The sequence below is a fragment of the Tamandua tetradactyla genome, chromosome 3, assembly GCF_023851605.1.
Source record: "Tamandua tetradactyla isolate mTamTet1 chromosome 3, mTamTet1.pri, whole genome shotgun sequence".
NCBI lineage: Eukaryota > Metazoa > Chordata > Mammalia > Pilosa > Myrmecophagidae > Tamandua > Tamandua tetradactyla.
This window is the reverse complement of record NC_135329.1, coordinates 151022706-151039387: the sequence shown is the minus strand read 5'-3', so window position 1 is coordinate 151039387 and position 16682 is coordinate 151022706. Positions and strand designations below refer to the sequence as shown.

The following is a 16682-nucleotide window of genomic DNA, read 5'->3' as shown; positions in this document are numbered from 1 at the left end:
GTAATTAATGTAAACTAATCTTTATACTTCAAGTAACTTAATTAGCATAATATCAAGCTTACTCTCTAATAACAACTAATTGAAATCTTTCTCAATAACAAAAACACACACAATTCTTTTCTCAATACTAAATGCCAAATTTTATAGTACCTATCCACATGCATATATAAAGATATATCAGATATGCATTCATATATGTGTATATACATATAAAATATAAAAAGCAGTATATATAACTTGTCTATTTGTGCTGGAAAGGAATATTTGGCAATCCAATTAAATATTTTAATAAATGTCTCTTTTTAAAGGGCAGGAGTAGAGTCTCACAGCAAAGCTTCTCTTTACCATTCATTATTATTTAGCTGATACACACATGTTCTAAAGTATGGTTTTCATGGAGGAAGGACATCAACAATTCAAGTCTTTAAATAACTCAAAAGAAGAATGCTAAGCCTCAAATAGGTCTCTAAAACATATGTAAAAAATAAATATCTGATTAAGCAGAGCATATGGCAAATATTAAGAATAATTTAGAAGAGCCAACTACTCTAACACAAAAATAGATGGAGGCAGCCAAGTAAAACATATTATTTCCCAGTTTAACAGGGTCACAGGAAAAGCAAAGTTTATAGAATGTTCGCTTTTATATACCTGGGCCCAAGGGCCTTACAGGTCCAGGTCTAACAACTGTGTTTATGTAAATGCCTTCTATATTTTATATTTTTAATATGAGCCACCAGTTGCACATGTTATAATAACAGAAATGACCCACCCAATCTATACTCCAGGAACATTAAGTATGATTGGCATTAAGATAAAGTAGACATTAACAAAAAATCACTTCCTCACTCACCCAACAACACCCGTACTGCATTATCACTCGAAATGACAACTGTCTGAATTTCCATAATGAGTTGAAATAAAGCTGAATGAAAATTTTATTCTAAGAAAAATGCAGTGAGATTAACTACATAAAAATATACAAAGTAAAATGGCATAGCTAGGAAAAATAAACTGCCACTAATTTAGTATTTCCTAGACTCAGCTATTGGATTTCCTGTAATGCTTCTATTGATAAAACATTTTGGTTTAAACAAGATCATTATAACTTTTCTTGACAACAAAGCATTTGTAATAAGGTATTTTCCTCAGAAATTCAATTCGAAAACAAGGTAGCTTTGAAGTGTTTTTACTGTACTTGCTTTGTAAAGTAAACCTTAAAAAAAAACAGTGAAACTCTTGTATATCAACCTCATGACCATAGCACTATGAATGCATCTCAAAAGATCATCTTTTTGGTTCATCTTATTCACCTTATTTAACAGTTTACATACAGCACATCGATAACTGCCTTAAACCAATATTGTCAAAATATATTTTACCAAAATAGTATTGTGAGATATTATTTAAAAATAAAATGGGCTCAAATGTCAGATTTTAGCATACTACCTCTCCCTCTTAGAGATTCCTAATATACGTTAGCATAAAAGAGACTCTGAAAAGTCCTAGACAAAGAAGCCAATCCATTTAGGTTAACCTAGTGTAACCAAATTAATCTGAAAATTTTTTCTTCATGGGACACCTGTCTTGGAAAAACACTAGCAGTCCATCATACACTGATTAGAAAACAATGCTCTAAATATTTTTAGGTAATAATCTTTGCTAAATCTCATACAATTAAACTTACTGTGGAGGGTATGAGAACCTAGGAATGAGATGGACATCATTCTCTTTCTAACTTCAAATAAAGTCTTTAAATAACTGTTAAAATAGTAACCATGCACTCTTACAAATGTGGCATTCTTTCTTCTAAAAAGGGATCCTAAAAACACTTGGATGAAAAAAATTAAGTCTCATCAAACCTTATCTCACACAGTTTCCCACAGCATGCTAGAGCAAGTTTATTAGCTTGGAAAGAACAACAAATTCGCCACCCCTAGCAAAAGCAGAACTTGCTGTTCCAGAGTTACTAGAGGGTAAAACATCAAACACCTACACCTACAGCAGGCAGATATATTCTGGAAATAATTCCAGATGTATGACCCTCTGAGGGCACAATGACCCTTTGATGTAGACACTCAAACCTTCATTTTCTCAGTAAGAAACTGAGATCGAGAGAGATTAAATAATGTGCCTACGTGAATACACATGGTGGATCCAGGGTTCAAAACCAGGTGCTGATTATAACATACTATTCGCACTGTAACATGTGGTTTCAAATCCTTTACAATGTCTTTAAAGATATGGTTAATTTTATCCTCTTGTCGTGTTTTACCAAGTAGAATAATGCTCCCTAATCTTATTCATGTCACAGCACACAAAAAGAATTTCAGTATTTGCCTAGCATACTGGGGTAAATGAATGAAGCAGCTCGTAGGGCAGGTCTGCACAGCCCCTCTGACGGGGAGGGGATGAGGATGTGATACACAGTGCAGGACTTGAGCATGCAAAAAAAGTTAAACCTGATGGCTATTTGCCCACTACCTGTTTTCACCCTTAAAAACAGAAACATAACAGAACCACACATAATCTCACTGCAAGAAAAATAAGAAGTTCCTACCATCTGAACAGGAGAAGGTGATACAGGAGAAACTAAGGGATCAGGATGAGGCAGTTGAAACATCTCAGGTTTAAACTTGGCATTCGCTATTTTCACACATTCCTCAAGTGTTGTGATGAACGTATTACAGGTGGCACTAAGCAAAGAAGAGGCTTCATTCATGTTCTGAAAAATTATACATATACACACACAGAGTTGAATAGACTCACACATAACTATATACACAACTTTATAGGCAAGTAACAGAATATTATTTCCATTGGACATATTATTATATTCAAATTTATTTAAAATATACTACCCTAGAAAATTAAAGCAACACATGAATAAGAAATGTCATTTTTCTTATGTCTTGGGTAAGCAAGGTATGAAGTCAGATTCCAAGAAAAAAATAAGATTTGCATTTAAAGCAAATACACTAAAAAACAGAACAAAAAATGCATTTATCTTATATTAACTTTCCCTAAGTGGTAATTTTCTAATCACCTACACAGTTTACTATAATCAGAATTCCAAAGGTGTCACAGGCAGTAGAAAACCCTGAGAGTTACACAGAGGCACAATTAATGTCCCACAGCCATTCTCCCACTTCTTTCTCGGCAGAATGAAAATTTTAGTTTATTTAGAACAGAAAAGTACCCTGACCCCGAGGGATGAATACAGACTGGCATAAACCAACCATGGCTATTCCACACCCCTATGCCAAATAGTCATTTTTCCTAGGTGACAGCAAAAGGAATAAGATGCTTGGTAGAGAGTTTCTGAGATTTTGTTCCCTGCTAAAAGGCAAGGACAGCAAGCAGAGAAGGTCTTTCTCCACCCTGGCTACCCCACTGCCTCCTGCTTCTGTATAACCTTAGCAGTCATCTTAAAGCCAACACACCAAGCACGGCAAAGTGGAAGGATGGATCAAGCTAGATTCCTCATGCTGTCACTGAGCTGCTGGAGCAAATGTGAGAGCAACTTCCTCCAGAGAACTTAGTGGTGAAACAATAAGTGTCCTGAGGGGTTAATACACTCTTAAGTCTGGTTTTCTGTTACCTACAGCCAAATGAAATCTACATCACACAGGATCCATCCCCAACAGGCCCCAGGAGGGGGAGGTAAATTTCCTCTCCCACTTCTCCCAAGATAGGCAAAAGGGGACAAGGAAACCTGCTGGCCTTTTTTACTGGAGGGCAAAAGAGCTCATTAGCACTTTACCAGAAAGAGTGAACCTATTTCATACCCAGGTCTTCCTTATCTGAATGTTGATACTTCACTGATCTGAGAAGAATTTGTTAAAGTCTGGGGCTTTATCATCAAATGAAAGAGTACAGCAATTATCCAATGAATGAACGCAGTCAGCCTAGAGAACAGAATCTGGAATGTTTCTTCCCAACCCCAACTCCCAATTTTACAAAGTTGGGTGTAAAGATAGGCCTGGATGGGCGGGCCATGATGGCTCAACAGGCAGAGTTCTCGCCTGCCATGCCAGAGACCCGGGTTCAATTTCCGGTGCCTGCCCATGCAAAAAAAAAAAAAAAAGATAGGCCTGGATGTCCTGGAGAAATGTGTTCCTTCCTGCTCTATCCTGGCTGCACTAACAAAACCTAGAAGATCCCTTAGATTTCCAGACAGTCTGCACTAGGGAGAACACAGAATAGCTGAAAAACCTCATTTTGAAAATGCTTCTCTGTCATCTTACAGGAAAAATCTCATCTACCAGTGTACTGCAAAGCATACAGACTTGAAGGGATCATTTTTGTTATACCTCCATGCTGGAAGATGAATGGCTCTCATCATGGTGAACAAATTCTTGGATTGTATGAACTTGCTGCATTAGGAGGTCACAGTAGAGGCGGAGTTCAGACATTTTGGTTTTCAGAGATTCACTGGTTTCACTTATTTCTGAAAGGAACATATATAAATACTCAGTTAAATCATTTTCACCTTGGATAGGGCATGAGATTGTAGGTTTGTCCAGAGTGATGACCTGATAAATCCCAGAGTGATCTGAACAGTGACTAAAAAAGCATTTGCAAAGTCTCCTTGGGGGAACGGTGAGAAAGGGGGAAAATTCAACTTCCACAAGTGGAGAATTCTTCGCATTCTCACAAGCTGTGCGGACAACCAAAGCAATAGGCCGAGCCCCCAATCTGGGGGTTTGTTCATTGAAACTTAATCCCACAAAGAATAGGCTAAGCCTACTTAAAATTAGGCCTAAGAGTCACCCCCAAGAGAACCTCTTTCGTTGCTCAGATGTGGCCTCTCTCTCTCTCAGCCAACACAACAAGCAAACTCACCACCTTCCCCCTCTCTACGTGGGACATGACTCCCAGGGTGTGGACATTCTTGGCAATGGGGGACAGAAATCCTAGAATGAGCTGGGACTCAGTATCAAGAGATTCAGAAAAACTTCTCAACTGAAAGGGGAAGACAGAAATGAGACAAAATAAAGTGTCAATGGCTGAGAGATTCCAGAGTCGAGAGGTTATCCTGGAGGTTATTCTTACACATTAAATAGATATCATCTTTTTAGTTAAGGTGTAATGGAGAGGCTGGAGGGAACTGCCTGAAAATGTAGAGCTGTGTTCCAGTAGTCATGTTTCTTGAAGATGTTTATATAATGATATAGCTTTTGCAATGTGACTGTGTGATTGTGAAAACCTTATGTCTGGTGCTCCTTTCATCTACCTTTTTGACAGACGAGTAAAACATATGGATTAAAAATAAATAATAGGGGGAACAAATGTTAAAATAAATTTAGTAAATTGAAATGCTAGTGATCAATGAAAGGGGGGGGTAAGGGGTATGGTATGTATGAATTTTTTTCTGTTTTCTTTTCATTTCTTTTTCTGAATGGATACAATTGTTCTAAGAAACGATCATGATGATGAATATACAACTGTGATGATACTGTGAATTACTGATTATATATGTAGAATGGAACTATCATATAGTAAGAATGTGTTTGTTATGTTTAAAAAAATTTTTTAATTAATAAAATTTATTTTCATATTCTTTGGGCAATACAACAAAATAGAATCGTAAAAAAGTAAGACAATAAAGAGAAATACGTATAGATTAAGAGATGTGAGACCTTGTAAATGGAATACAGGGGCCCTGAGAAAATTACCTGTTTTTAGATAAACAGAAATAAAAATGACAGTGTATTTCTGCAATTAAGTTTAAGTAGATTAATTTCCAGAGACAAGGTGATAAAAAGACGACTACATTTTTAATGCAGGATATTTCCATTCCAGGAATATGTACTTATTATCTTTTGTTTGAAAAGTGCTTGTACTTCTTTTGTGAATTAGCTTTTCTTGTCCTTTATCCATTTCTCCAATTATCATGTTTAGTTGTTTTCTTTATAACATATAAATCTGTAATTTGTAAAGCTTCTTATTCATTAAGGGTGACAACCTTTGGTCTATTCAACATATCCCAAATATTTTCCCAAAACTTGTCAGGTTCTTTTCAGTTTTGTTTTGTTTTTTAATTTTTAATTTTGAAATAATTTCAAACTTATAGGATAGTTGCAAAAATAATGTAAGCCCCATACAAAGAACTCCAACATCCCCCTACCTACCTCAGATACCCAGTTTCAGCCTCCTTTGCTGTTTAACTGTTTCTATCCATGTATTTATATATCTAGCTATCTATATCTATTATCTATTTTCTTAATTATTTGAGAACTTTTATTCACTTATGTAATGAGTCTTAATGCAGTTATCAAGTTCAAGAAATTTAACGTCAACATAAAGCTTACAGACTATATTCCAATTTCTTATGTCCCACTAACATTCTTTTGAGCCTTTTCTTCTTCATTCTTAGATCCCATCCAGTATCACAAGGACTGTGTGATACTGCATTTAATTGTCATTACCTCTTTAGTTTCTCTTTTTCTTTCATAATTAAGATTTTACTGGTTGTTCTGAAGATTAGCACATAGACATTATGAACAACTTATGCACAATTCTTAATGTACATACTCAAAATCTAAAAAGCCATATAGTTGTAATTCTTTTCTAAGAAAAACTTAAAATTTGGAGGCTAGTTTTCCTTAAAAGGATATGAAGTACCAATACCTTCAAATTCTGAAGCTGTTAAGCCCAACCAATTCACAATTTAATATCCTACATATGGCATACTCACATTTCCAATCTTTCACAGTATATAACAGAGTTATAAGAAAAACTAAATAATCACGACCAAGGATGTTATGGAGTGCACACAGTTCTAGCAGGGAGAGCTAAGATCAGGGAGCGGTTTTAAGAAACAATTCTACTAAAAAGCATGGGAATAGAATAAATAAAAATGTTCAATACACAGTAAATGCGTGACTGTGACTTCAAATCATTTAGTATGTATTGTATAATAGGGTATAAAAACTGCCCCCCACCCCACCCTATGGAATACTGACATACAAGACAGTCAGGGCCTCCCATGATTCAATATCCTACTATTTTCTGTTGCACCAAAAATAAACCACCAGCAAATGATTTCCTCTCCTCTTTAAAAAAAAAGGATTTACACTTAAAAAAAAAATGAGATGAGGTGGGATTTCAATCTCCTTCTTAAGAATGTTTCTTCTTGAAATACTAAGGGGTATGGGATGCATAAGCTCTCTTTTTTTCCTTCTTCTTTCTTTTTCTAGAGTGATACAAATGTTCTAAAAACAATCATCGTGAAGGGTACACAACTATGTGATGATATTGGGAGCCAATGATTGTATAATATGGCTGGACTGCATGTGTGTGGATATTTGTTTTTTAAATGTTTCTTCGAGACCTAGCTACTAAAAAATATGCATTTACAAAATAATTGATACAAATATTCCTCTGGATTGTACAAGAAGGGAGAAACAGGGACCACTGATAAGACATGGTATATAATATTAATCAGACTTGACTTCTTTCTCTCTGCTTCATTAGAGGCTGGACTCTCATTTTTAGTTTCTCTACTTTCTGCAGGTAAATCTTTAGTTTCTTGGTTAGTCACTTCAGCTTGTTTTCCCTTTGCTTCCTGTTTCCCTTTTGGGTGCATGTCTTTGTCTGAAGATTTATCCTTTCCTGCCACCCTTTCTGGCTTTGTTTCCACTTTCAAAGGAGGTTTAGCTGACATCCTCACTGACCTCTTCTTGCGCTCCTCTTTCCCTGCCCCTTCAGCAGAACTGACCTTCCTCTTAGGCATCTTGGCATTGACATGGGCAGGTGCAATGCAGGGTGCTTCAGGCCATTTAGCACTAAGAGCCTTCATGAAGCTGGGCTGCTGGCTACTGCTGTTCCTCCTGCCACCCAGCTGCTGGGACCCATGGCCAGAGTGCTGGGAGACCTCTCTTTTTTTTTCTTTTTTTATTGTGGAAACATACATATTCAACACAAATATTTCCACCTCAACCCTTCCCAAATATACTATTCAGTAGGATTAATCATATTCAAAATGTTGTAGTACCCTCACCATCATTCATTACTATCACTTTCCCCTCAGCTCAAACAAAAACCTTGCACTTATTTTGCATTGACTTCCCAGTGCCCTTGTCCTCCCACCCCTGCTAACCTGCACTTTACTTTTAATTCTAAGTTACCATAGCCTCTGATATTTTCTTTATAATTACTATGGAACTTAAATTTAACATCCCCAAACAATAAATCTCATTTGCTTTGACACAAACTTATCTCCAATAGTATATGCAAACTATGTTTCTTTACCCCTCTGCCCTTACCTTTATGTAGCTTTTGTCACAAATTACACATTTACACTTATGAGTCCAAAACCGTTGATTTATCATTACATTTCACGCATTTGCCTTTTAGATCCTATAGGAAGTAAAAAGTCACAAAGCAAAAATACAATAGTACTAGTACTTGTATTTACCTGTGTCATTATCTTTAATGGAGATCTTTATTTTTTCATGTGCCCCTTTCTCTTTCTTCTCCTTCTGGATCTCCAACAACACATAAATTGGTACACTTCATGGTGTCCCACAGGTTCCTCAGGCTCTGCACTTTCCTTCATTCTTTCTGCTCCTCAGATTGCAGGATTTAAAGTGTCTTATCTTCAAGTTCACTGGTTCTTTCTTCTGAAAGTTCCAATCTGCCAATGAACCCCTCTAGGGAATTTTTAGTTTCTGTTACTGTGGTTTTCAGCTCTGTTTGGTTCGTTTTCATAACTTCCATCACTATATGAATATTCGCTTTGTGTTGGTCTATCATTTTCCTGATTTTCTTTAGTTCTTTGTCCATGTTTTCCTTTAGCGCTCTGAGCATATTTAGCTAGTATACAGCTAGTGTTATGATAGCACTCTCCTTAAATGTCAGGAGCTAACAAAAGAATAATAATAAGGAAAGGACAAAAAAGAAAACACCTTTCCCAGTCTTTGAAGATTGATCTGGGTGAGTGATCTCCTTCAGGGCTTATTTCATGACTTTGCAGAACTGCTCTTGGCCAAAGTATAGGGGCCTCCCTGATGCTTTCTGTGTGTGCCTCTAGTCTCAGGCATGCGTGTGTAGTCCCAGGAATTCCCCCATTTATATGGATATGAATGTCCCCTCTTTCCTAGGAGATAGTTTCTTCGTGGTCCCAGGCACTGCACTATATGTCCTATACCAGCACTCCCTCGCCCCAGGCAGCAGAACTTGACCACACTCCCGTAGAAGCCTTCAGTAGGAGAGTTCCACAGGCCACCTTCTACACACAGGGAAAGCTCTGAGACAGTGAGTTCCTTAGACCACCACCACACAAAATGGGCCAGACATACAAGCTCCCAATATGTACACAAGGGTTATTCGGCTTACTTTGGAACCAAGACCAGGGATCCAGACTGAGTCAAAGGCCAGCTCTTTGTGAGGTGGTAAGGGGATGTAGAGGGGCCAGCCAAGGCATCATAATATCTTACTGCTTTTAAGTGGCTTTTTTCTTGATTCTGTGCTCACTTTGTTACTGCAATCCTTTAACAATTTACAGGAGCTTTTAGAAAGATGTTTCTGCCAGTTCTTTTTGGTTGCTCACAGCTTCTGTAGAGAGACAAAGCCTTGAAGCATCTAACTGAGCCTCTCTGATGAGTGTGGGTCCTCTGTTGTCTTTATTGTATGTTTTAATTCTCATGTAGTTAAAACTGTTATTTATTAAAAAAAATTTTTTTCTAAGTATCATATATAAACATTCATTTATTTTCTTCCTTTCCTGGCTTCATTTTCTCTTTAGTTTCAGAATTATTTTATTAAGAGCTTACTTTCTTCTCTTTCACATCTCTAGGCACACTAAACTTCAGCCATAATTTCAACTAGAAGTTTCAGCAACAGCCAAAAAAATGAAACACACAGGAGATTCTAGTGCTTCTCCATTATCACTGAGCCAGGAGAGTGTTCACTTTGTGGCACTGCTAGCTAGGGCGGACCAAAGCAGCTCTACTGACCTATGCGATCTAACCTAAATCAATTTCGGCTCCAATTTAAATCCATTTACTCTTATTCTGCCCTTTACTATTGTGGTAGTTAGATTCAGTTGTCAACTTGGCCAGGTGAAAGCACCTAGTTCTGTTGCTGTGGACATGAGCCAATGGTAGGTGAATCTCATCTGTTGCTAATTACATCCGCAGTCGGCTAGGAGGCGTGTCTGCTGCAATGAGTGACGTTTAACTTAATTGGCTTGTGCTTAAATGAGAGAACGCAATGTAGCACAGTCTAGCAGCTCAGCATTCCTCATCTCAGCACTTGCAGCTCAGCCCAGGCCTTTGGAGAAGTCACCCCGGGGAAAGTTGTTGGAACCTAGGGGCCTGGAGAGAAGACCAGCAGAGACCATCCTGTGCCTTCCACGTAAGAAAAGAGCCTCAGTGGAAAGTTAGCTGCCTTTCCTCTGAAGAACCAACAAAATAAATCCCCTTTTATTAAAAGCCAATCCGTCTCTGGTGTGTTGCATTCCGGCAGCTAGCAAACCAGAACAACTATATTCTATCCATAATGTTCTTTTACTTATTTGAAAAATGTTATAGTTTCAAATCCTCAGCCTTCATTTTTCAAGACCCAAAATTCGTTGCTGTCATTAATTTAAGTAACTTCTATTGCCTTTAATTATAAAAGTAAAACATATTCAATGAAAAATTTTGGAAAATAGAAAAAAAACCAAACAGTTGTCATCTTATTACCCAGATATACAGTTTTATTTTCACATTATATCTGCATATAGTTGAACTCACACCATAAGTCATTTGTTTTATTTTTTGTTTTTGGCACAGGCAGACTTTGGGAATCGAACCCGGGTCTCTGGCATGGCAGGCGAGAATTCTGCCACTGAGTCACTGTTGCACTGCCCCAATATTTTTTTTTTTTGGCATGGGCAGGCTCTGGGAATCGAACCCGGGTCTCCGGGAAGGCAGGTGAGAACTCTGCCACTGAGCCACCTTTGAACCACCCCAAATCATCTGTTTTGCTTCTGATTTTTCTTTAATCCTTTTGAACTGGTTACATATGCCCAAGGTAAATTCAAACACTGGCTATATACATACATGATAATGTCACTGTAAGTCTCCTTCCCACACAGTCCCTTCCCAGAGGTAACAACTTGACCAATTCTTACAGGCCCTTCCTAAACCAGTCAATGCATACATGTAATTCTGAAATGCATTTTCCCATTATCATTCAATGCGGGGGACATAATTAAAATTCCTTGTAAACATTATCTTGGGTACATACACACAATGTTTTAGTCTATGGAAGCACTATATAGTTTACTAAACCATTTCCCTAAATTTAAACCTTTGCATTGTTTGCAAATTTTTTACTATGATGATCACCTCTGTGTGTAAATCTTCTACATTTCTGATTATTTTCCATGGGAAAGATTAGTAAATGTGGACAAGACACATTTATATTTATGTATAAGAAAATACTCTCACCACAAAGGAAAATTTCATGTTACCTTTTTCTTTTTTAGTCCTAGTATCAGTCAAACATGCCTTGGAGCTCCCCAGAGCAACCAGCCACCTCTGTCTTTCAGCTGCATTCACTGCTTTCATGTAGAAATGCTGCTCTCCGGGAATGATTAATTCCATTCTTGTATTGTCTGCTGAATGGACTGTGATGAGAGAAGGGAAATACAGTCATAGTCCTTAGTTATTTGGATAGCATCAAATCACCATTCTTATAGAGTCTCAAAGGGTTCAGACACTTAAAACAACAAACTGGGATTCGAGTCCACGTCCTTCAAACTACCATTCTCACACATTCTCAGGCTAGCAGTGGCACCAAAGTTGGAATGGACTATGAAAGAGAACACTGTGATGAATTTACTAATGAGAAGTGAGAACCCCCTCCCCTTGTATCACCTTAAATACATATACATTGTCACATTAACTACATCTTATTTATGTGAAAGCAGAGTCAAAGCTTTGATATCCTCAAATGTAAGTGTCTGACATAGAACAAGCACAAAAAAGGTAGTCACCCTCCATTAGAGCACTAGTTCTCAACTAATGGGGTATATCATAGTCACCTGGAAATCTTTTGGCTAGCTTCTCCTCCTGTCTCCTCCTATCCCACCATTCCCCCACTCCATGCACTGATACTTTGACAGAAGAAAGTCGATCAAGTATTTGCTGAGCCAATCCAAATCATCCTGGCAAGACTAAACTTGTGTTACACTGTCATTAATCAACAAGCACTTATTCAATTCACAGCTGTGTTGATAAAGGAAGATAGAAGAGGAAAAAGTAGTTTTTGCACAGAGCTGACGATTTAACCAGGGAAACAAATTGGCACACCAAAAATCATCAGAACACTTAAATGTTGAACTCTTTGGTGCAGACTTCACGTATAACAATTAAGAGAAAGGTAAGTAACCTAACTTGTATGGTCAGTTTAGTTGAATTAATTACATGGAATCTTGAATAGGGTGTGAGATTTTGTAAGTTTCTCCAGGTTAGTATGAAGCCCTGATATATCCCAGAGTAATATGGGCAGTGAATAAAGAAGTATTTGCAAAGTTCCCTTGGGGAACTGGGGAGAAAGGAGGAAATATTCAACTTCCCTACTTGGAGAATTTCTGATACTCTCACAAGCAATGGGGACAACCAACTCAATAGGCTGGGCCCTTGCTCTTGCCCTATAAAACTTATTCCTGCAAAGGATAGGCTAAGCATACTTAAAATTAGGCCTACAGAGTCACCCCCAGAGAGCCTTGTTTGTTGCTCAGATGTGGCCCCTCTCTCTAAGCCAACTTGGCAAGTGAACTTACTGCCCTCCCTCCTACAAGGAACGTGACTCCCAGGGGTATAAATCTCCCTGGCAATGTGGTACAGAACTCCTGGAATGAGCAGGGACTCGACATCAAAGGACTGAGAAAGCCTTCTTGACCAAAAAGGGGAAGAGAGAAATCAGACAAAATAAAGTCTTAGTTGCTGAGAGATTTCAAGCAGAGTTGAGAGGTTATCCTGGAGGTTACTCTTATGCATTATATAGATACCCCCTTTGTAGTCTACGGTATACTGGAGTGGCTGGAGGGAAGGAAGTACCTGAAACTACTGAGCTATGTTTCAGTAGATTTGATTCTTGAAGCACAACTGTATAAAGATATAACTTTTACAATGTGACTGTGTGGTTGTGAAAACCTTGTGTCTTATGCTCCTCTTATACAGGGTATGGACAGATGAGTAAAAAAGGATAGATAATAAATAAATAATAGGGGGAATAGAGATTAAATAAATTGGGTAGATGGAAATACTAGTGGTCAATAAGAGGGAGCGGTAAGGTGTATGTATGCATGAGTTTTTCTTCTATCTTTTTATTTCTTTCTCTGGAGTGATGCAAATGTTCCAAAAAATGATCGTGGTGATGAATACACAACTATGTGATGATACTGTGAGTCACTGATTGTACACCATATATGAAATGTATGTGTGTGAAGATTTGTCAATAAAAACATTAAAAAAAAGAGAGAGAGAAAGGTAAGAAGAGGCAGGAAATTTTACAAGACTCCAAGAAAGATCTGACGACAGTAGGATTCAGTTAACAGGAAAACTGTATGAAAAAAGGCTCAGGTGAGGAAATAAACACAGAATTTGTTAAGGATACCAGAAGACAAGCCAAAAAGGAGCCTTGTGCTGTACTGCAGAGTAAACCATTCATGAAAAGACAAACTGTGTGGAGCCAATTTATGAGGGGCTTAGAAAGTATGGCAGGAGCTCAAACTTACATGATTAATTACTTAGATTAATTACTATATTGTCCAGATGCTCAATGCACTATGGCAAATAGCTTTACTATTTTATCATTCTACTTATATAGGCCATTCTTGGATGCAGATAACAGAAGCTATACGTCATAATCAATAATGGGTTGTAAAAGATTTCTAGACTAGGATGAAACTAATGAAATCCCAAAATTACAAGAGTAAGTTTTTTTTGGTAATGGCTAATACCAGAGAAAGCACCAACTTTAGAAGAAAACAACGCTCTCATTTTTAATGATGCTGCTACAAGATAACACTAAAATAAGATATTTCATTTTTAATTAAACATATCAGAATTTATATAACCAATCAAGGGATGTCCTCTCCAAAGTAGTCATCTGAGAACACAATAAATATACTCCAAGAATATCAAGTACCTAGAAAATGGACAATACTTCATACATAAAATTATAAAGCATTACTGAGAGACATTAAAAATGGTCTTGTTAAATATAACAATATACCATGTTCACTGATCAGAAGACACAATATTGTAAAGAACAACTCTCCCCAAATTTGATCTATAGATTCAACGCAATTCCAATAAAAATTCCCACAGATATTTGTGAAAATTTATAAGCGAATTTGAAAACGTATAAGGAAATGCAAAGGGCCACTAATAGCCAGATAATCCTGAATAAGAACAAAGTTGGAAGACTTAGACTATCAGACATTAAAAAGCATAAAGTTAAAGAGACTAAGACAGAGCATGAAACAGGCCCAGGAAAGTAAATACAAAATCCAGAAAAAAGCCCACATGTACATAGTTTCTTACCTTGTAACAAAGCTATCCATACAACTCAATGGGGAAAAAAGACTGCTCTTTTCAATAAATCGTGCTTGGTCAACTGAATATCCATATGGTAAAAAAAATGAATATTGACCCCTACTTCACACTATACCTAAAAATAAGTTTCAAGGGGATAACAGACCAAATATAAACTTAAGTAAAAAAGTAAAACAAATCTTTGAGAAGGTAACAAAGAAGATTTCTTAAGGAGGACACAAGAAGTTCTAATCTTCAAAAAAAATTAACAAATTGGATGTAATTGAAATAAGTTTTGTTCATCAAAAGATATCATTAACAGAATGAAAACACAAACTACAGAGTGAAAGAAGATATTTGCAATATGTGTAGCCAACAAAGAAATCATGCAGAATATATAAAGAACTCCTACAAATCAATATATTAAAAAGGCAGCCCAATTTAGCAAAAATGGAGAGGATCTTCAAATGGCTCATTAATATCTGAAAAGGTACTCAACATCATTTATTGACAAAAACCAAATTATCACAATGCAAATGGAAAATCACAATGAGATTCTATATCCACTAGCATTTTTCAAAATTTAGCAAGGCTGCAGAACAACTGGATCTCACATGCTCTGAAGAATAAACTGATACAACCACTTTGGAAAACAATTAGGCATTAACTGTTAAAGCCGAATATATGCATATTCAATTCTGCAGCAAATCCCACTACACTCCTAGATATATAACCAACAGAATATGTTCAACTACAATAATATAAAAGAATGTTCATAGCAGCTTTACTCATAATAGCTCCAAAATGGAAACAACGTCAAATATCCATCAATAATAGAATGAATAGCTAAATTGTGGGTCAGTCACACAATGGACAATACACAACAAAAGAAAGACTGGACTAATGTTACACAGAACTTAGATGAATTTCACAAACATAATGTTGAAGGAAAGAAGCTAGACACGAAAGAAAATACTGAATGATTCCATCCAGTGTTCAAAAACAGATAAAACCTACGTATGGTGACAGAAGTCAGACTAAAGGTTACCTCTGGGTGGGGGTATTGATGGCTAAAGAGACATGAGAGGGGAGGCTTTGGAGATACTGATAATATCCTAATTCTTAATCGGGATAGGAGTTACACATGTGTGTTCACTTTGTAAATATGCATCAAACTAAACATTTAAGATATATGTCCTTTTCTATGACATTATTCTTTACTAAAACATTAAAAAAAAAAAAAGATATTGCATGATCTGAAGCCATTATGGAACTGCCCTAAAATTCTGCAACTAACTTTTTTTTTTCCGGAGGTGCACACTCCAGAAATTGGAGCCGGGTCTCCCACATGGCAGGCAAGAATTCTACCACTGAGCTACCCATGGACCCACCGCCTTAATAGTCTTTTTAATATATTCAAGGTTGGCAAATCTTTGAACTTTGAACGTTGTTTGATTTTTGACCCCCACCAAATCTCATCTGAAATCAGATCTGGAGACTACAATGTTATAAAACCCTAATTTGAAAAAAAGAAAACTAATGCTTTGGATGCACTTTTCTTGTGTGAGTTATAAACTGGTTTGTAAGGTGACTCCAAAAGAGGAGTTCTGGAAATGTCACTGGTGATAATACTGTGCTTGAAAATAAGTACAGAAAAACTCCATAGCACCTGTGTGCTAGTGTGAAACTGTTATGTACCTGAGAAAAGCCATGTTCTTTCTCCTAATCCAAACTTGTAGAGGACAGAACCATAAGGATGGAAACTTTGAATTGTTTCCATGGAAATGTGACACACCCAATTGTGGACTGGACCTTTTGACTAGATGGAGATGTGGGTCTTAATTAGTTTATTGGAGTCTTTAAAAGAGCTACAGAGAGGGAAAAAGCTCAGAGCCCACACAGACACAGATACCTGGAGATGCCTGGAGAGCCAACAGAGATGTCTGGAGATTAAAACAGAAATATCCTGGGTCCTAAGCAAGGACTCACAGAAATAGTCAGAACCTGAAGAGAAAATCTTTGGCCCCAAGAGAAGATAAGAAAGAGATGAAACCCAAAGTTTTTCTCAGGAGCAGCTAAGTGTGGACCCACAGATGTTTAGAGAGGAAACCACTAGAATCAGAAGCTGGAAGCAACTGAACCAGG

At 37.1% G+C, this 16682-nt stretch overlaps 1 protein-coding gene across 5 annotated transcripts in view; it reads right to left on the bottom strand.

The window, feature by feature from the left end:
* The window catches only part of PLEKHA3 (pleckstrin homology domain containing A3), a 53088-nt gene that overhangs the window by 26838 nt on the left and 9568 nt on the right, over nt 1-16682 (bottom strand). For all 5 annotated transcript variants that reach the window (XM_077154294.1, XM_077154297.1, XM_077154293.1 and 2 more), the window contains exons 3-5: nt 11465-11620; nt 4314-4450; nt 2561-2725 (exon numbers count right to left, since the gene is read on the bottom strand). In XM_077154294.1, the coding sequence (XP_077010409.1) occupies nt 2561-2725; nt 4314-4450; nt 11465-11620 (458 nt within the window). The remainder of the gene's footprint in view (nt 1-2560; nt 2726-4313; nt 4451-11464; nt 11621-16682) is intronic.